General features: G+C 50.5%; 8 protein-coding genes across 8 annotated transcripts; 4 read left to right on the plus strand and 4 right to left on the minus strand.

Moving 5' to 3' along the window:
- Nucleotides 1–2848: 2848 nt before the first annotated feature.
- On the plus strand, nucleotides 2849–4210 carry QBC33DRAFT_520174 (uncharacterized protein; the record flags this gene model as incomplete). Its single annotated transcript, XM_060426348.1, has 4 exons — nucleotides 2849–2893; nucleotides 2968–3111; nucleotides 3195–4061; nucleotides 4139–4210. 4 exons carry the CDS (start codon nucleotides 2849–2851, stop codon nucleotides 4208–4210), a joined length of 1128 nt encoding a protein of 375 aa, XP_060277934.1.
- A 2097-nt stretch (nucleotides 4211–6307) lies between these two features.
- On the plus strand, nucleotides 6308–8191 carry QBC33DRAFT_317739 (sterol uptake control 2). The gene is made up of 2 exons (XM_060423558.1): nucleotides 6308–8109; nucleotides 8173–8191. Exon 1 carries the CDS (start codon nucleotides 6401–6403, stop codon nucleotides 8105–8107), a length of 1707 nt encoding a protein of 568 aa, XP_060277935.1. The 5' UTR covers nucleotides 6308–6400; the 3' UTR covers nucleotides 8108–8109; nucleotides 8173–8191.
- A 20-nt stretch (nucleotides 8192–8211) lies between these two features.
- Nucleotides 8212–10108, minus strand: QBC33DRAFT_502312 (glucan 1,6-alpha-glucosidase; the record flags this gene model as incomplete). The annotated part of the gene is made up of 1 exon (XM_060425722.1): nucleotides 8212–10108. Exon 1 carries the CDS (start codon nucleotides 9970–9972, stop codon nucleotides 8212–8214), a length of 1761 nt encoding a protein of 586 aa, XP_060277936.1. The 5' UTR covers nucleotides 9973–10108.
- Nucleotides 10109–10297: 189 nt separating this feature from the next.
- QBC33DRAFT_502314 (general substrate transporter) lies at nucleotides 10298–12348 on the plus strand. The gene is made up of 2 exons (XM_060425723.1): nucleotides 10298–11130; nucleotides 11199–12348. The coding sequence occupies exons 1-2, from the start codon at nucleotides 10540–10542 to the stop codon at nucleotides 12195–12197; spliced, it is 1590 nt and encodes a 529-aa protein (XP_060277937.1). The 5' UTR covers nucleotides 10298–10539; the 3' UTR covers nucleotides 12198–12348.
- Nucleotides 12349–12666: 318 nt separating this feature from the next.
- QBC33DRAFT_564469 (3,4-dihydroxy-2-butanone 4-phosphate synthase) lies at nucleotides 12667–13438 on the minus strand (the record flags this gene model as incomplete). The annotated part of the gene is made up of 2 exons (XM_060430386.1): nucleotides 12667–13307; nucleotides 13378–13438. The coding sequence occupies 2 exons, from the start codon at nucleotides 13436–13438 to the stop codon at nucleotides 12667–12669; spliced, it is 702 nt and encodes a 233-aa protein (XP_060277938.1).
- Nucleotides 13439–13936: 498 nt separating this feature from the next.
- Nucleotides 13937–14861, minus strand: QBC33DRAFT_317752 (uncharacterized protein). Its single transcript, XM_060423559.1, has 2 exons — nucleotides 14344–14861; nucleotides 13937–14277 (listed from the first exon to the last, which is right to left on the minus strand). Exons 1-2 carry the CDS (start codon nucleotides 14629–14631, stop codon nucleotides 14125–14127), a joined length of 441 nt encoding a protein of 146 aa, XP_060277939.1. The 5' UTR covers nucleotides 14632–14861; the 3' UTR covers nucleotides 13937–14124.
- Nucleotides 14668–15911, plus strand: QBC33DRAFT_614701 (NADP-dependent oxidoreductase domain-containing protein). Its single transcript, XM_060432605.1, has 3 exons — nucleotides 14668–14824; nucleotides 14883–14962; nucleotides 15041–15911. The coding sequence occupies exons 1-3, from the start codon at nucleotides 14821–14823 to the stop codon at nucleotides 15824–15826; spliced, it is 870 nt and encodes a 289-aa protein (XP_060277940.1). The 5' UTR covers nucleotides 14668–14820; the 3' UTR covers nucleotides 15827–15911.
- A 121-nt stretch (nucleotides 15912–16032) lies between these two features.
- QBC33DRAFT_574715 (tryptophan synthase beta subunit-like PLP-dependent enzyme) lies at nucleotides 16033–17599 on the minus strand (the record flags this gene model as incomplete). Its single annotated transcript, XM_060430775.1, has 3 exons — nucleotides 17489–17599; nucleotides 17014–17401; nucleotides 16033–16951 (listed from the first exon to the last, which is right to left on the minus strand). Exons 2-3 carry the CDS (start codon nucleotides 17244–17246, stop codon nucleotides 16033–16035), a joined length of 1152 nt encoding a protein of 383 aa, XP_060277941.1. The 5' UTR covers nucleotides 17247–17401; nucleotides 17489–17599.
- Between the last annotated feature and the right edge of the window lie 158 nt (nucleotides 17600–17757).

The following is a 17757-nucleotide window of genomic DNA, read 5'->3' on the forward strand; positions in this document are numbered from 1 at the left end:
AAGGATAAGATAGTAATTAAGACTAGTTTAGAAAGGTTTGGTTGATCTTAAAAAGTTAAAGGGAAAAAAAGATTAAAGAAGAAAAAATAAGCTAGCTAAAAAGTAAGCAGATAAAAGCAATAAAAAAGAAGCAAATTTGGCAAAAAAAGGCAAAAGCTAATTAAAGGTATTATAGAATTAGCTAGCTAGACTAAATATGCAACAAAGACTTTTTAACAAAAAGCTTTGCTATTTCTATTTTTGTCACTAGACTTACCTTTTTTTTGCAAGCCTATTTGATAAATTTAACTACACTGCTTTAGTCTTTCCAATTAAACTATTACTGCAATTAGCACTAATTTAACACTTTTTCTAATGCAAAAATCTCTAATAAGATAGCTTTATTTGTTTTGATTAACTTTAAAAAAGTACTTGCAGCTATTAAAAAAAAAGAGAAAAAAAACCTAGCTACTTTTAATCAAGCTAATAACAATAGCAAACTATTTAATTACAAGGCAAAAAAGATTGTGCTTTTTTTAGCATTTTCTACCTTTTGACTATAGGTTGCTTTAGTGCTAAATTAGGAAGATTTTGACTTTAAAGAGATGTTTAATTTAGCTGCCTATATTTACCTAAAAATAAACTTCTACAACCTTATATACTTAAAAAACCTTTAGCATTTGCTTAATTAGAAAGAAAATGCTAAGAAGATGCAAGATAGCTAACTGCTTTAAATCTTATATAACAACCTAGCCTTTGAAATTACACTAAAAGATATATTTTTAAAATTCCTAATCTTACCTTATTTAGATAAAAATAAAATATATTAAATGCCTATTTGCAAGTATATTGCTAGCCTATTTAACTATAAAAGCTATATGATTAAGAAAAAAGCTATTAAGCTAATAGTAGCAAATGCTTTGCTTTGCCTAGCTATTAAAGATATTAAAAGTATAAAGATTTTCCTATTGCTTTGGTATTTAAACTAGAAAAGTATAGATAGGATTGATATAAATATATTTAACTATATAAGCATTATAGACTAAAGAATTCTTATATAGCTTGTTTATTCTATTATAAAGTAAGATAGCTATTAAAGCATTAAGCTGCTTGATTAAAAGAATAGAAAAGTCTTTTACTTTAACTTATTGCTAATAACTTAAAATGCTATTGTAGTAAAATGGTTAAATTAGTTGATTGCTTAGTTAAAGCTTTTTAAAATAAACCTAACTGTTAAAAAGGTTAAGCTAGCTATAGTAGCATCTTTAACTAGCTAGACTAGAGATTAAAAGTGCTTGCTGTTAGTAATTAAAGCAATTAAAGTTACAATAAGAAATTACTAGACTTTTACAAATAGCTACAAAGATATAGACTAGGAGACTTAATCTTTGCAAGCCTAATATATAACTATAAACCTTTAAAAAGCTAAAGTTAAAAAAGCTTATTTAGCTGCAATTAGATAAAAGCTAAGAAAAGAAGACAAGGTAACCTTTAGATTAAAGCATTTAGACAAGCTAGCTATCTTTTACATAGCCTATTAAAAGCTAGGCTTTATCTAAGCTACCTTTAACAAAAACTACAAAGCTAAAAAAAAGGCTTTTAATTAGGCTAACACTTTAGACAACAACAATGCCTTGGCAATAAGCTTAGCTAGTTTGCTAATACTAACTCTACCAACTACACCTTTGCTAGTATTACTCTTAGCTAAGAAAAAAAAGACTTTTAAGGAAAAGACTTTCAAAGAAAAGGCTTTTAAGAAAGTAATGCTAGTGATTTCTAAAAAGAGAGTTTTCTTAGACAATGACTAGGCTAAAGGCTGCCTATAAGCTATGCAAATCTTTAACGCTGCAAACGCTTAGTATAAAGATAATTAGGCTTTTAAAATACCTACCTATATTACAGGATAGGTAGAATGAGATAATTTTGCAGCTATTTTAAAGGTGCTAGGGGTAAACCTTGCAAAGAAAAAGAGAAAGAAAACCTAATTAGCCTTTAGATTCTAGGAATCAAGGCAACAAAGGCTGCCTTAGCGCAACATCTACACCTTACAACATTTCCTACTATTTCTTTTACTTCTTTTCTTTTTATTTTCCTACCTTAATTAGAGACTTTAAAGTTAAAAATCTTTGCAAAGACAAGGGCAGATTCTTGAAGAAAGGTGTAACATGGTAAATAGAAAAGGCATAGGCTACTTTAGGCTAGGATAAGTCAGCTTTAGACTAGATTTTCTACGCTTCTATATAAAAGCATGATTAAGGCTTTAAATTGTAAGATTATCATCAATTACATAGACTTACACAGATTTACAGGCAGCACTCTTTACACCTTAGTTATTTCCAAGCTTTCTATGCAATAATACTCAATTTACCGCATTCTATTCCTTTCTTACACTTTTAATTCAATTGATTACACTGCTAGCGTTTTCCTACCTTACTTACACAACTAGATTTAGGCACTACCGCAAGACGTATTAGGGCTAATCAGGGTCACCTGACCAGTCACATGCGCTAGAGGTAGGAAAGAAGCACAATTCCATCTGCCTGCCAGCTGATCACATGGCTACTGCTGTTAGAGCCTACGCCTTAGCAGGAGTATACTACGTTAAGAGGTAGGTAGGTAGGTGGTTTTGTGTCTCTCCTCCTCAATATATCAAGAGAAACATCAAACATCTGACGACAGGGGAGCCGCTTGGCACATGGCTACACAAGCCAATCATCGCCAACGCGTACATCGGCCAATTCAGCTTCGTGGCGGCGCTCAATGTTGGCGCCGACATTGTCATTGCCGGCAGGTCAACTGACGCGAGCACTACGCAGGCTCTTGCTACGTGGTGGTTTGGCTGGGGTCCAGGGGACTAGACAAGCATGCCATGGGGCTTGTCGCTGGGCACCTGATTGAATGCGGGAACTACGTGGTGGGTAATTATCTAACCCCCTGGGCATGTGAGTGGAAGAAAAGAATGACTGACTGACCTTCGCTGCTAATTAGACGGGAGGAAACTTTTGCGGCTTCAAGCGCATTCAGCCGTACTACAACCTGTCATATCCGATTGCCGAGATCTTCAATGACAGGCATTGCATTGCCACGAAGCAACCCGGCCAGAATGGCCCCTCAACGTCGACACTGTTCGGAGTCAGCTGATGTATGAGATCCAGGGTTGGTATTACTACAACCCCGACGTGATAGCCGATCTTTCTTCTATCGAAGTGGCCCAGGAGGGACCGGATCGCGTGAGCGTCAGTGGATTCAAGGGCCTTTCTCCTCCGCAAACTCTGAAAGTCGCCATCCAAGCATACGCCGGGTACCAGGCCGAGATCCTCGTGTATGCCATCGGCCTCGACATCCAGGAGAAGGCTCGATCGTTCGAGACCCAGCTACGCAGAGACCTGGCCTCCAAAGAGCTGCACAAGCTTGACGTACAGATCCTCGGCGGTTGCGCACCCGACCCCGGGTCTTCGGACGCAGCGACCGCGGTCATCCGGGTGTTCGCTCAGGCGGCGAAGGAAGAAACGCTGACCAAACGCAACTTCGAGTACCCCCTGATACAAAACCTCGGCCAGGCATTCCCCGGCTTTACGCCAAACCTCGAATACGCGCGTACTGGCCAGCCGCGACCGTACCTCGCTTACTTCCCAGCGCTGATCGATCGGTCCAAGGTCGATATGAAAGTACACTGGGTTGGCTCGCAGGATTGCATCGCAGTTTCTCACTCCATCGGGACGACAAGCGGCCCTAACGAAGTAGTCCAGGAGAACTACGAGCCCACGAACCCCGTAGGACTGGACGCGTTCGGGCCAACGGTCAGAGTTCCTCTAGGGCACAAGGTCTTCGCGCGGTCCGGGGATAAGGCCGCCAACGTCAACATCGGCTTCTTCCCGCAAGGGGAGTCACAGGAAGAGTGGGATTGGCTCCGTTCTTTTCTAACGACTCAGAGGTTGATCGAGCTGCTTGGGGACGATGCTCGGACTGTGTCTAGAATCGAGCGCACCGAATTCCCAAGAATCAAGGGCGTCCACTTTGTCCTCTTTGACCTTCTGGGAGGCGGCGTGACAGACACATCGAGGCCTGATAGCCTTGGCAAGGTGAGAGAATCTACAGGAGCTATCCTTCCTACAACCACATTGTGTTTACAAACGCTGACACTATTGTTTCTTTGCAGGGCCTTGCTGAGTTTGTCCGGGCGAGGATTGTCGACTACCCAGTAAATCTCTATTCTTTGCCTACAATATAGAAAGACTTCAGTCGCTAGTCATGGTAATAAGCAATAATTATAAGCAATCTATGCGGATATAGGAAATTTAGGAATACTGAATCGTGCAATGAGGTCGCTATTAGTTACTGACATATAGGTCCCTAGGGTACATACATGCGCGCGCAAGGGGCGGTTAAATGCCCAGCCGAGATTTGTAGACCGAAGTGTAAATCCCGAGATTGCATCAGTGTTTCTACTGGCAGCCGTGTGGCGCAGGATAGACGACGGATTTGATAGGAAATTCTAAGTCCTGATTCGCTGCCGTACGATGTTCACTTTAACTGCGTGAAATTGCCCATCATTGACTTCCTACCAACAACCTAGAGTAATTGATCCTTCAACCTTCCCCTCGGCCCAGCCCAAAAGCTCTGAGTTCAATTCCTACGACTGCAGAGCCGCTGCACCCCGCTAGGTTTGCTTAGTACCATCGCGGCAGACTGGTCACCCTGGGGCAAGCAATGCACCAAACATGATGGGGTTCATTCGCCGCAGCACAGCGTATGCCCTCGTGGTGTTACTCGCGTGGCTTAGTCGTGAGTCTACTCTGGGAAATCCGACACCCCTCGCCGTCATCGTTATCTGATTGCGATCTAGCAACGCTGGCCACGGAGTGCAACGCTGTAACGCATGTAGTAGTTACTGCACAAGACGCTCACAACCTTGCTGGCTGCGAGGAAGTCGTTGGCGATGTTCTATTCGAGCCGACCACTGCGGACCTGAGAATAGACGACCTAGATTGGGTCAACGGGACCACCAACTGTACCTCCATCCCCTCGCTTGTGACCTTTGACTGGCCGGGCGCGTTTGCTGTTCGGAAGCACGTGGTATTTGTAGACCTACCAAATGTCACAGAGATCAGCATGCCCCATATAGTGAAGGTCGGGGGCGATTTCTCAGTTGAAGGCCTACCGAAACTCGAGACCCTTGACCTGACGGGTCTGGTCCAGGCACGGGGCTTTCGCATGACAGACCTATCCAGCTTGCAATCGTTCACGCTGAACCCGCAAATTTTCACCCTCCAGGGGGGCGACGTCTACATCCACAGCGTAGCCGTCACGTCGTTGGATTCCGTCTTCAACCACAGCGGCAATGCAGGTAACGTGTACGTGGATCACGTACCGAACGTTAACCACCTGAACTTCAAGCTTCTCGAGGTCCAGAGACTCAATATCACTGGCAATGGCAACCTCTCAATCCTGTGGGCCGGCGCCCAGCCCTTCACCAAGATGGAAGCCGGCACCGTGGCGATCTCCGGCGTGGTGGACTTCTCGCGGAACAAGACGTCCTGGTGGAACGCCACGGTTGACAAGTTCCACGCTGGGCACAACCAGTTCACTACGCTGCCGCTCGACTTCGACCACATGAAAAGCCTGTACATCAGGGACAATAAAAACCTGGCGACCCTCAGCTTCCACAGAAACTGGCCGGACTACGAATGGGAGGAGATCGCCATCACAGGAAACCCGCTTCTCAACCTGACCTCCGGCACCGCCGACTCGGCTTCGTTCGAACGGAATTTGACCAAGACATGGATATGGCCGAGGAACGACGTGTCAAATATGACGTTCGAGGGCCCGTTCACAAATGATTTCTTGCAAGTCTCGCCCCAGCCCCCCCCCATCCTTATATTTCCGCCGCAGTTCCTAATTACGAGAAAACTAGCAAACCGTTCATCAATTACAAGGCAACCGCGGGCAACCCGTCCCGACCGAAAGTGCTATCGCGGTTTGAGGTGAATTCGACGATGAATTTTAACTGCACGGGACTGGACGAGCTGCGGAGCCGCGGCGTGCTACGGGGAGAATACTACTGCCAGGGCCATACCTTACCAGAGGGGTCTGGAGCGGTTACCACCCCTGGTTGGGGTCTCTCATGGCTTGTCGCGGCTGTTGTGTTGGTTGGCGTATTGTGTGTTTAATCTTGCCTTTGGCAGCCCTCTCCAAGCATTGTCACGCCTGGCAACTAATTATTGGCTGGCCTGGCGTGCCTGGGACCACTTGTCGCGCACAGACCCCCTGCACGTTGGGAAAACTGTTCCAAGCCACCCTCATTTTAGGCTAGCCCTGAGTAGCCTCCCCCGCTTTCAACCTCCGTCCATGATAGGAAAACACTTGTTCCAAGAGATGGAAACAATCTTACTAACCTGGAGGGATCTTGAAGCAACCAACAATGTCTCCCGAACCCGTGCGCAAAGGTCGAGTGCGAACGGGTTGCCTCACTTGCCGATCCAGGAAAGTCAAGTGTGACGAAACCAGACCAATCTGCCACAACTGCACACGTCTCAATAGAGCTTGCTTCTACGAGGCTTCACCTCTCGACTTCTCGCTGATCTCCCGCGGTCTTAATAACGAACACACGGCACTGGAAAAGTCTGTCAGTGTCTGGGCCGAAGGCCAATTTGACAATATCGACCCTGTCACTATCACCAATGTCGCCACTTCGTCCCATTACGTCACTGGTGACGGTAGCCTGGTGGTCCCAGAGTCATCGAGCACGAACATAGACGATGCCTCAATCGACTTCAACTTCATGACGGGCGAATGGGGTGACCTTTTCCCAGCAGGCACGAATGAATCATGCGGCCTAGGCCCATCTCCTCAATGGGCTCTGGGGGACGCTGTCATCCAAAACCATGACATATCGGAGGATCAAGAGTCACCATTTTCATATTTCCTGTCCAGTGTGGAACCTCCCTTCATTACACCATGGGACTCGATGAATTGGGCGAGGATGAAAGTTCACATCTCCCGACTAGGAGCCCTCAACCCGGCGGTCTTGGCGGCAGTAGTAGCCGTCGAGACGCTGTACAAGACCTTGGTGGACGATGGGGACAGCGCTGATGCCCTACCCGAATATTTCGCGGCTAAGGGCGCTTATCTTTCGCTCTTGAAAGACGAAGGCGCAGACACGGAGCTCATACTAGTCGCCACATTTTTGCTGTGCTGTTTCGAAGTTGTGGCTCAACAGGAGACTGTCTCGGGCACGCTGAAGCAGAAGGATATATTGGTGACGAGGCTCGAGCAGCGGTCTAAAAGCCAGCCGTGGTCCCCCATTGTTCGTCGTATCGTCTCCTGGCTACGCCTGTTCCACACAAAGGCCATGCATCTTGGTGGACGAGGAATGCTCAGCCCCAAGCTCTCGGAACTACTGCTCCAAGCAGAGCAGCAACCCCCTCCATCCTTGGCATCCATGTGCCTGGATCAGCCTACAGCCGCGCTCGCCGCCGTTGACTCGCTCCAGCAATCCCTGTTTCAGTTTTACTGCGAGTTGCAGCACATCAGCACCAGAGTGTCAGCTCTGAATCGTCACCACCGGCCCAGGGGCACTCCTGCCGACGAGATGAAGGTCGACGACATATCGAAGGATATTGACCAACGCTTAAAGTACCTCTGGGAGGGCCGTCCGTGTTTGCTCGAGGTTGCAACTCCGGATATCAGTCACGCCGCCGCCGAAAATTCTGCAAATGACCTGTCCCACCTGGCTTTTGTGGCAAGACTTTGCAAAATATCCTACAACGCGGAAATCATTTACCATGCGCGTGGTCACGGAAGGTCTCATTCACAATCACCAACCACGGTGGCTGCGAAAGGGGAGATTCGAAAACTGATTGATGCACGGGAGGCATGTCCAGAGGGGACCAGCCTCCACCCGGCCTTCATCTGGCCGCTTTTCCTTTACTCTGTCGAAAGCAGCACCCAGGATGAGGTCCGTTGGGCGTTGGATAAACTGGAATTGGTATCTAATCCGCTATGGAACACAACCACCATCAAAGCTTTCATACGTGAGTTGACCGAAGAACAGTTTAGAAAGGGAGAAAGGGTCGACTCGAGATATTTCTGTGTTGAGAGATTTGGGATTGTCCCCCCATTTATGTAAATGTATGATCTTTGCATCAATTGAACTCTAATCTATTGTGAACCAATAAGCTAAGAAAAGGAAAGGAAAGGGAAGTAGCAGATGCCCCCGGTCCGAAGCTAGAGTTAATCTCGCCTGAGGTACACTCTCGCCTCAAAGGGCTCGAGACTCATCCGCCGGTCCAAATCCACCAATTTTGAGGAACGATTATGGATCAACAATTCTGCCCCATCCAACGGGAAGTGCGGTTCCTCGTCGAAACTCATCCTCGCTTTCGACAGATTGGCAACGGTCAATGCTCGTAATCCGGTTCCCGAATCCACCTTGAGAAACATCATCAAGTCCTTTTGCTGTTCGATCAGAGTAAACTTCCCGTACACAAACAAGGCGGAAAGCCTCTTCCGGAGCTTCAACAGACTTCGCCAATATTCCAAGACGCTGTCCTGCCGGCCGAGTTGCTTCGAGACGTTGATGTCGACGTGACTTTCGAGAACAGGCATCCAGGGCTGCACACCGTCGGCGCAAAATCCGGCATTGGCAGAGTCATCCCACTGCATGGGGACTCTTGCGTGGTCCCTCGCAACTCGCTGAAGGTTCCTCCTGGCCTCCTCCAACGCAGCGGGATCGTTGCCGGCCCGCTCGCAAACATCGTTGAAGTAGTTGACCGACCGCACGCACTTGTAGTTGAGCTCCGACCAGGACGCCGGTGCGTTGATCATGCCGATTTCCTGGCCCTGGTACAAAAACAAAGTGCCCGTCATGCTGGTGAGGACGGTCGCGAGCATCTTGGCCGAGGCTTCGCGAAATTGCGGAAGGTCCGAAGCGAATCGCGACACCGACCGACCCTGATCGTGGTTCTCGAGAAACACGGTTGTCCAAGCATCGGTCGTCTCGGGCAATGCCTGCCACTTTGTGAGGTTGTACTTGAAGTCGACATTGTCGAAGGGGATTGGCAAAAATCGATTTCCCGGAGTCTGGCCGAGGCCGACCGTGTCGAAGTTGAACACCATGTCCAACTCCCCAGAGCTGGCTGAGATGTATTTCAAGACGTCGGCACGATCCGGCGTGTTAGGGAGCTCCCCAACCGTCATGACGTCGAAAGGAGACATGACTCCCTTCATCTCTTTGAGATATTCGTGGATTCGCGGCCCGTTGGCGTAGTGGCACATTGCTAGCTGTGTCTCCTCGTCGGGCTCGGCGATCGGCGCGTCTGGAAGCCCTCGCACCTTGGAGTATTTGTTGGCAGTATCAACCCGGAAGCCATCCACGCCGCGTTCCAGCCAGAATCTGATGGCGCTGCCGTAGACTGCACGGCGGCAATCTTCATTTTCCCAATTCAGGTCGGGCTGGCCGTCGGCGTACACATGGAGATAGTACTCCTGCGTTGTTTCGTCCCAAGTCCATGCAGGCTTTGTGAATTGGCTTCGCCAGTTGTTCGGGCGGCGTCTGTTCCCCTGTTGATCGAACTTGGGTGGCCTCCAGAAGTACCAGTCCCGCTTTGGATTCGTCTTGGAAGATTTCGATTCGAGAAACCAGGGGTGCTGGTCTGAGGTGTGATTGATGACAAGATCGAAGATGACCTTCATTCCTCGCGCATGGATTTCCTCTATCAATCTCTCGCAATCTTCAAGGGACCCGTACGGCTCGTGAATGTCCTCAAAGTCGGAGATATCGTAGCCCATGTCGACCTGAGGGCTCTTGTAATGGGGGGAGATCCAGATGATGTCAATCCCAAGATCTCGAATGTAGTCGAGCTTTGAGATGATTCCAGGGATGTCGCCTGTGCCGTCATTGTTGGAATCTTTGAAGGATGCCGGATAAATCTGATACACAACGCCTTCCTTCCACCAAGCGCGTGGTTGTTGATGGACTTTGGAGTACGTCATGTTTCCGAGTTTGTGATCTCGAGGATGAACCGATCTGGCACTCTCACGGGATGGGATGGGAGGTTCGTCAACTGCACTTACGGCAGCAGCTTACGGCCCTCAACACCGTCTATTATTTAAGATGCTGCTTCATCCTATTGGCCACCGACAACGACCGACTACGACGGCATGCCCCACTTTTCCACGTCGGCTCGGTTCTGCTCGCTTAAATCGGCTCGACCGTCGGCGAGCGGACAAGCGGAGGCGGGGCCAGAGCCCTGAACTAGTCCCGAATCCGTATCCTGATTTGTGGGTCATGTGCTGAACAACATGTGGCACATAATACCTAGGCACTCATGCTCGCTTGGCTCGCCGATTGATTGTGCACTATTGACTGTGCACCATGTCTCGTAGCTCGCTGTCGTGATACTTACCCCAGATTCACAGGCTGGGCGGCCTTCTCCCCAGATTAACCATTTGGCTATAATTAAGATGCCTTTTCCGCTTGGTTTCAAAGACAAGACAAGCACACACTGAACCCGCCAACCTGTCTGAACAACCTTGCGTGCAGCTCGCGACATCGTCAACATGGCCACCGACGAGTTCAAGTCCAAGGACGTCATCAACCACTGCGAAAAAACGGGGCCCCAAGACCGAGATGGCTTACACGATGCTCAAGAAGCAGCAGAGCAGGAGCGCGAGATCACGTTTCTTCAGTCTCTGAAGTTGTATCCTGCCGCTATCGCCTGGTCGGTCCTTCTCTCGACGGCTATCGTCATGGAAGGATACGATACGAAGCTGATCGGGTCCTTGAACGCCCAGCCAGCTTTCACGAAACGGTACGGCACGCTTCTGCCCAGCGGGAAATACCAGATTCCCGCACCGTGGCAAGCTGGACTCTCGAACGGCGCTACAATTGGCTCTCTAATCGGCCTCTACCTGAACGGACACATCTCGGAGCGCATAGGATTCAAGAAAACAATGCTCGCATCGCTCGTGTGGATGACGGCGGCCATCTTTATTCCGGTCTTTGCGCCAAGCATCGAAGTGCTCCTGGCCGGGCAGATTCTCCAAGGCATCCCTTGGGGCGTCTTCCAGACACTGACTACGGCCTACGCTGCCGAAGTGTGTCCTGTCAATCTTCGCGGCTACCTAACAACATACGTAAATCTGTGCTGGGTAAGTGGCATAATCTATCAATTAATATCTCGCGCATACATACAGTTGGGCTCACTCTTCATTTCTAGGTCTTCGGGCAATTTCTTTCCGCCGGCGTCTTGCGAGCCATGGCAGAGCGAACCGACCAGTGGGCCTACAGAATCCCATTCGCACTGCAGTGGATGTGGCCCGTCCCTTTGATCGTCGGCATTACATTCGCCCCGGAATCCCCCTGGTGGTGTGTCCGGAAGAACCGCATTGAGGATGCGAGACGCAACCTGCGTCGCCTTACCCGATCCAGTAGTGAATCGGGGGCCGACATCGACAAGATGCTTACATTGATGCAAGTCACTGTCAACAGGGAGAGGGAGACCGGGACTGGAAGACACTATCAAGACTGCTTCCGCGGTGTCGACCTCCGCCGGACCATCATCGCGTGTGGTTGCTGGGGTATCCAGATCATGTCCGGCACCGGTCTTCGCGTTTATTCGACGTATTTCTACCAGCAGGCCGGCCTTCCGTCGACGCAGGCATTCAACATGAGTTTGATCCAGTACGCGCTCGGCATCGTCGGCGTGTTGATCGCCTGGTTCCTCCTTCCTCATTGCGGGCGGCGACCACTTTATCTCTGGGGTCTGGCCGGCCTGGAAGTAACTCTGATCATCATCGGGGGCCTCGGCACCATCTCCAACCCGGCACCGTCAATTGCCTGGGCCATTGGCAGCATGCTGATTGTATACACGCTCATTTACGACATAACCGTGGGGCCGATATGCTACGCCATAGTCTCGGAAGTGCCTTCGTCCGAGCTGCGTAGCAAGACCATTGTGCTCGCGCGCATGACATACAACCTTCTGAACATCGTCAGCAATGTCATTACGCCATACATGCTGAATCCCGGGGCCTGGGCATGGGGGGCGAAGGCGGGCTTTTTCTTCGCTGGTACCTGCACTCTTTCGCTGGTGTTCACGGCGTTCAATATTCCCGAGACAAAGGGGCGCACGTTTGCTGAACTCAATGTGTTGTTCCGTCAGCGCACAAAGGCTTGGAGATTCAAGGACCAGAGCGTGAATCTGGAAGAGGAGTGAGGTTGAGGAAGAGGAAAACCGCAAGGTGGGAAAAATATGTCCTTGGTACTGTACCTTAGTTCGGTGTAATTAATACATCACGACGGGGTAAGATATACAAGCATGCATTGGCCCCTTTCTCGATGCATCGTTCTTCCAGATAAGGCTTAGGAATCTTGCTAAGCAATTGGTAATTAGCAGCCTAGTTCCCACATGTAGTACCGTAGTAATACGGCGAAGTACAGCGCTTGTAATATATATGCACAGTGAAGGCCTAGTGAGGCCCTGAAGCGACAGCTTAATTATATCTTTCAGGTTAGTCTGTGCCTTCTGGTTGCGTGGTCGGCGGGTTTCTCAGGTCTTGTGGGCGCCGGCACCATGGACGCCACCATATATCCCGCCGCCGCCGGGCTTCTCAACAATGGAGTACAATCGTCAAGTCAAATGGTTGGAGTATAATTAATTAGTATTTATTGTAGGCATCGAAAATTCAATACTCTGCACCTGGAACAGACAGCCGACCTTCATTCTTCTCGACATACGCAACCAAGTCCGAAATAGCGCAAACCTTAACGCCCCATTTCTTCCCGAAAGCAAGGCAATCATCCCGACGCATCATACCAGCACCGACTCGCTCAGTTTTGCCCATCTGATCTTCCTCACCATCCAACACCATCTCGCAGAGCACAGCCGCCAACCTCTTGCCCGCCAACCGGCAGAACTCGATAGCAGCCTCCGTATGCCCATACCTAACCCGGACACCAAGATCCCGAGCCCGCAACGGGAGAATATGACCCGGGCGCCTAAAGCTCGCCGCCGTGGTCGCAGGGTCGGCCAGCATCTGGCAAGTGCGGGCCCGATCGGCCGCGGAGATCCCCGTGCCGATGGCTGGATCGTTGCCGTCGATGGTGATGCTGTATGCACAGCGGGTTGGGTCAGCGTTCACGGTGACCATCTGGGGCAGGCCGAGTGCGTCGGCACGGGACTCGGGGATGGGCGCGCAGATGTAGCCGGAGGTGTGGCGGATCATGAAGGCCATCTTGCTGGGGGTGAGGTCCTCGGCTGCGATTATGAGGTCGCCTTCGTTTTCGCGGGTAGGGTTGTCGAGGACGATGATGAATTCGCCGCGTGCTGTGGGAATATGGGTTAGCGAGTGAGTGGAGGATGTTAATGAAGAAGGAGGGATTGGATTTGAACGCACCGAATGCGTCGATGGTCTCGGGGATTGAAGAAAGGTTATTTGCCGGGCTGTTTTGGGCCATATTGTGTCTTTCTTTGCAAATATCTTGTGTAGCCCTAACAATGAAAGGCCGTGTAAGTTGCAGGTTATTATTATATCTCGAATTACACTCGGGAGTTGATCGGAATGATGCTTGCCTCCGCAATCGGTGCCTCGCATCTGGGAAAGGCCTAAACATGAACTGCTGCAGTCCCATTGGCTTGTGCTTCGTTTGACACATGCAGTTAACCACCCAGATTGATATTGCGCTGGGTATAGAGCATCAGCCGATCTCCTGTGACACTGCTCCTCCCCACCGTTGATGTTCTGAGTGAAAGGTCGAGCTCCGAACACGGAGAGGAAGATAACATCTTCCAGCTGCTCCTTCTTAAAAGATCGGCCCATTCCTTGTCTGTGCGCGAGGTCGGCATGTATTAATTACATATGGCCTTATTCTGATTGGGTCATGGTGGCATACAATAATCATGAGCACATGGGCAGTCACAAGGATGCTTCCTGGTTAAAATGGTCAACTTCGTATCCCTCTTCAATAGGCTAGGTACTGCAGGCTTCCCGACTTTTCTGCCAGACGGGGTTCCCTCCCTAGATCCCTCCGGGATCGGTCATCACCTCCAGAACCTAGTCCAACCTTCATTCTATCTTGATTCCAGTTATCTCTCTGCTCTATAATATGAATAGCGTGTGTAGTGTATCTAACCAATGAACTTCCTAATTGCTAACAGCATCTTCGCTGTCTTTGCCCTTTCCCAGAATAAACATATCCTTAAATGCGTTGATGCCTTTCTCAACGACCTGAAGATCGGCCCAAACCCAAAGGTCCAGCCCTTGATGCGAATAGTGTATATAAAGAAATAAACAAGCCTATTTCACCAAAGTTATTAGTCTCAATTGTTCGTTGTGGGAGTAGAGAGGAGGGGACAAACTTACGCCCAATTCAAAAAATAAAATAAAAAATAAAAATCGAAAGATGCCAAAATCACGCTGTCTCTGACCCAGCTTAATATTCATCCCAGCCAAATACTCAGTGCCACTCGCATAGGGGCAGTATCCACAGTTGGTCGTTGCATCCGGGTTCGTCAATACCCCTGACCAGCCTGCCGCACAAACGCGCCTGCAAACTCTAGACCCATCTGGGACGGACATAACCACATCACTGCTCCGTCTAAGTCCGTAGGTTCGACACGACTCCCTGCCATTTGTGCAAAACGCGCCCATCCCAATAATCTTTCGTCATCTCAAGCTAAGTATCAACACGAATAACATTCCCCAAAGGCGCTTTGTTAACAGCAAGCCCTCGGTATCATCAACGAATATCCATCCAAGAAGCCTGCATCACACCAATCACCCACAAGACGCCTATTACCCTCGCAGGCAAACCAGTCGGCCAGAACGGCTCTCGGCCTCATGCGTACGTATGCCCCTCCCATTTCCTGTCCCTCCACGAATAATAATCGAACCCCCAACAGGCATGACCTTCCCCAGCGCAGTCCTGCCCGACGAAACCGCCTTCCCCGTCCTCAAAGCCGCCCTAGCAGCAGGCGTCAACGTTTGGAACGGCGCCGACTTCTACGGCACACCAACCAACAACTCGCTGCACCTTCTGGCCCGCTACTTCACCGCCTAGCCGGAAGACGCCGACAAGGTCGTCGTGTGCATCAAGAGCGGCGTCGTCGACATGAAGACCCTTCTCATCGACGGCTCGCCGGAGACCGTGCGTCGCCTTGTCGCGGACGCGAACAGGGTTCTGGCTGGAAGGAAGAAGATATATGTTTTTGGGGTTGCTGGCGTGGATCCCAAGGTCCCGGGCGAGGAGACGGTGCGCGCGCTGGGGGAATTGGTGGCGGCCGGGGAGATTGGAGGGATCCAGCTTAGCGAGGTTGGGGCCGCGACGATTCGGCGGGCTGCGGCTGTGGCGAAGATTGATATGGTGGGGGAGGAGGAGAGCTTGTGGGCGACCGAGATTTTTGGCAATGGCGTGGCGGAGACGTGTGCTGAGCTGGGGATTCCCGTCGTGGCGCATACGCCGCTTGGGGTTAGGATGTTGACGGGGAAGATCAAGACGCTGGATGATTTGCCGCCGGGACACCATCTACGTGTGTTCCCGCGGTTCCAGCCGGAGAACTTTCAGAAGATTTTGGACTTGGTTGCGGAGCTGGAGAAGCTGGCTAAGGCCAAGGGGGTTTCCCCTTCCCAGCTGGCTTTGTCGTGGGTGAAGCTGAAGAGCAAGAAGCCCGGTATCCTTCTGATTATCCCTGTGGCGGGGGCGAGGTCTGGGGAGAGGGTGAAGGAGAATGCGGAGACGGTCAATTTGTCTGAAGAGGAGTTGGGAGCTATTGCGGCCATTTTGGAAAGCTTCCCCGTCTATGGCACCAGATATCCTGCGCCGGGGATGAAGCTTGTCGAATTCTAGACACGGGTTTGACGGGGCCAGGTGGGGGACGATGGGAATCGGTAGATCGTTGGGGCCCCTGACCATCACAACGGATGCATGTACGGATGCATGTAATTAATTAATGGATTCACCACCTGAACCGATAACCCCTAATTACTATGAAAATGAAATCCCAGCTGAGAGGCTCGAGACAGGAAGAAGAAACAGATGGGGAGAAAGGTGGCTCATCGACCATACTGCTCTGTCCACAAGGCCAGTGTCTCGACTGAAATATCATTGCCACCACAAACGATGATGACTACCTTCTCCGACGGGGCGACTTGTCGGCCGAGGATCTGGCTGAGTCTTCCGTCGCAGCAAACAGCAACGCTCACACCCACGGTCAGCTCAACCATCATCCGCTCTTTCTGGGCAAAGAGCAGAGAGCCCCGTGCAGCCTCACTGTCGGGCAACACGACGCTCCTGACCTGAGGCCGCTGCGCGTACTCCAACGTGGTAGCGGAGACTCTAGCGACACCGAGGCTCTTGGCCTGGGAGGTGATACGCTTGAGCGTCACCAGCTTGCCAGCCACGAGGGAAGCCCTCAGGGAGTCGGCGCCCTCCGTCTCCATGGCGACGACATCGACATCGGACCAGCCACGCCCGTCAAGGAATCTCATGACGCCGTTGAGCAGGCCACCGCCGCCGACGCTGCATATCACGACGTCTGGCTTCCCTCCGTCAGGAAGCTGGGAGGATATCTCTTTCATGACGGTCGCGTTGCCATCCCACACGTCAGGATGGTCAAACGGGGGCACGTAGATCATGCGCGGGTCGCCCTTGGACAGGATCTCCTTCCTCAAATACTCGTCCGCCTCCAAGATGGTGCTGCCCTGCTGCAGGACCTCGGTCGCGCCGAGGTTCAGCAACTTGGACACAATGGCCGGCTTCGCCGTGGTTGGCACCACGACGGTCGCGGGATATCCCAACACGCGGGCCGCGTGGACGCAGGCAATGCCGGCATTCCCACCGGAGACGGCGTAGAAATGAATACCGCTAACTCCGGGTGGCTGGTCGAGAACTCTGCACTTCATGTAATTGCCGATGCCCCTGCTCTTGAAGGAGCCTGACGGCTGCAAATTATCAAGCTTGAGGAAGACTCTGCTTCTACGATTTAGAAGCTGGGTTTCACGAGAATAGATGGGGAATATTTGGGAGAAACGTACCATCCTGCTTCTTCCGAAAGGCCATGGGATTCAATGAGGGGCGTCTTGACCCAGAGCTTGTTGTCCTGCGCCGCGGGGGAGTTGGCATGGACCGTCATGTTTTTTTTTTTTCGTCGTATGGAAAGTTCGCGGATAAGATGTTTGTAGTTTCTTGTTTGCAGTGATAAATGGAGATTGAGGTTGAACTGAAGAAGGATCGAAGAAGGTGGAAGGGGTGGAAGGGGTATAAGCATCGAGTCATCGCCTCCAGTTTTCTCGCTGGATCATCCGAATCGGAGTGCCAATCAAAAGAGGGGGGCCGGAGGCCTTTTTACGTCAACACGGCAAGTCGTGTCGGCTAGGGTCGGGATTCGCACCACCAAAGTCTGGGCGCGGGGCAAAAGTCGGGCTAGTTCGGGAATCTGATTAGTGATGGCCAGACCGGAGCAAGTCTACGATGGATTAGTGTAGAAATACTGGGGAAAGTGGACCGTACCATTCCTTGTTCCTTACGCTCGACGCAACTCGTCATTCGGACCTTGCCAACTTAAGTTAGAAGGTCCGGGGTTCGGAGTGGTGATCCAGTAGCTAGGAGGTGAGGTGAGGGCCACCCTCCATTCTATTCATGTTGTGTAGCAAGACATGTCAAATCCCCCTAAACAATGCCCCTTGCTGTCGAATTTGCACAGTTCCATGTCCATGATGTGGTTGCAACCCGAAATATATGGATCTCCTGGCCGACTTTGCTATCGTTCCAATCTATTG

Source organism: Phialemonium atrogriseum (genome assembly GCF_030411735.1).
Source record: "Phialemonium atrogriseum strain 8032-3 unplaced genomic scaffold QBC33scaffold_57, whole genome shotgun sequence".
In the NCBI taxonomy this organism is placed as follows: Eukaryota; Fungi; Ascomycota; class Sordariomycetes; order Cephalothecales; family Cephalothecaceae; genus Phialemonium; species Phialemonium atrogriseum.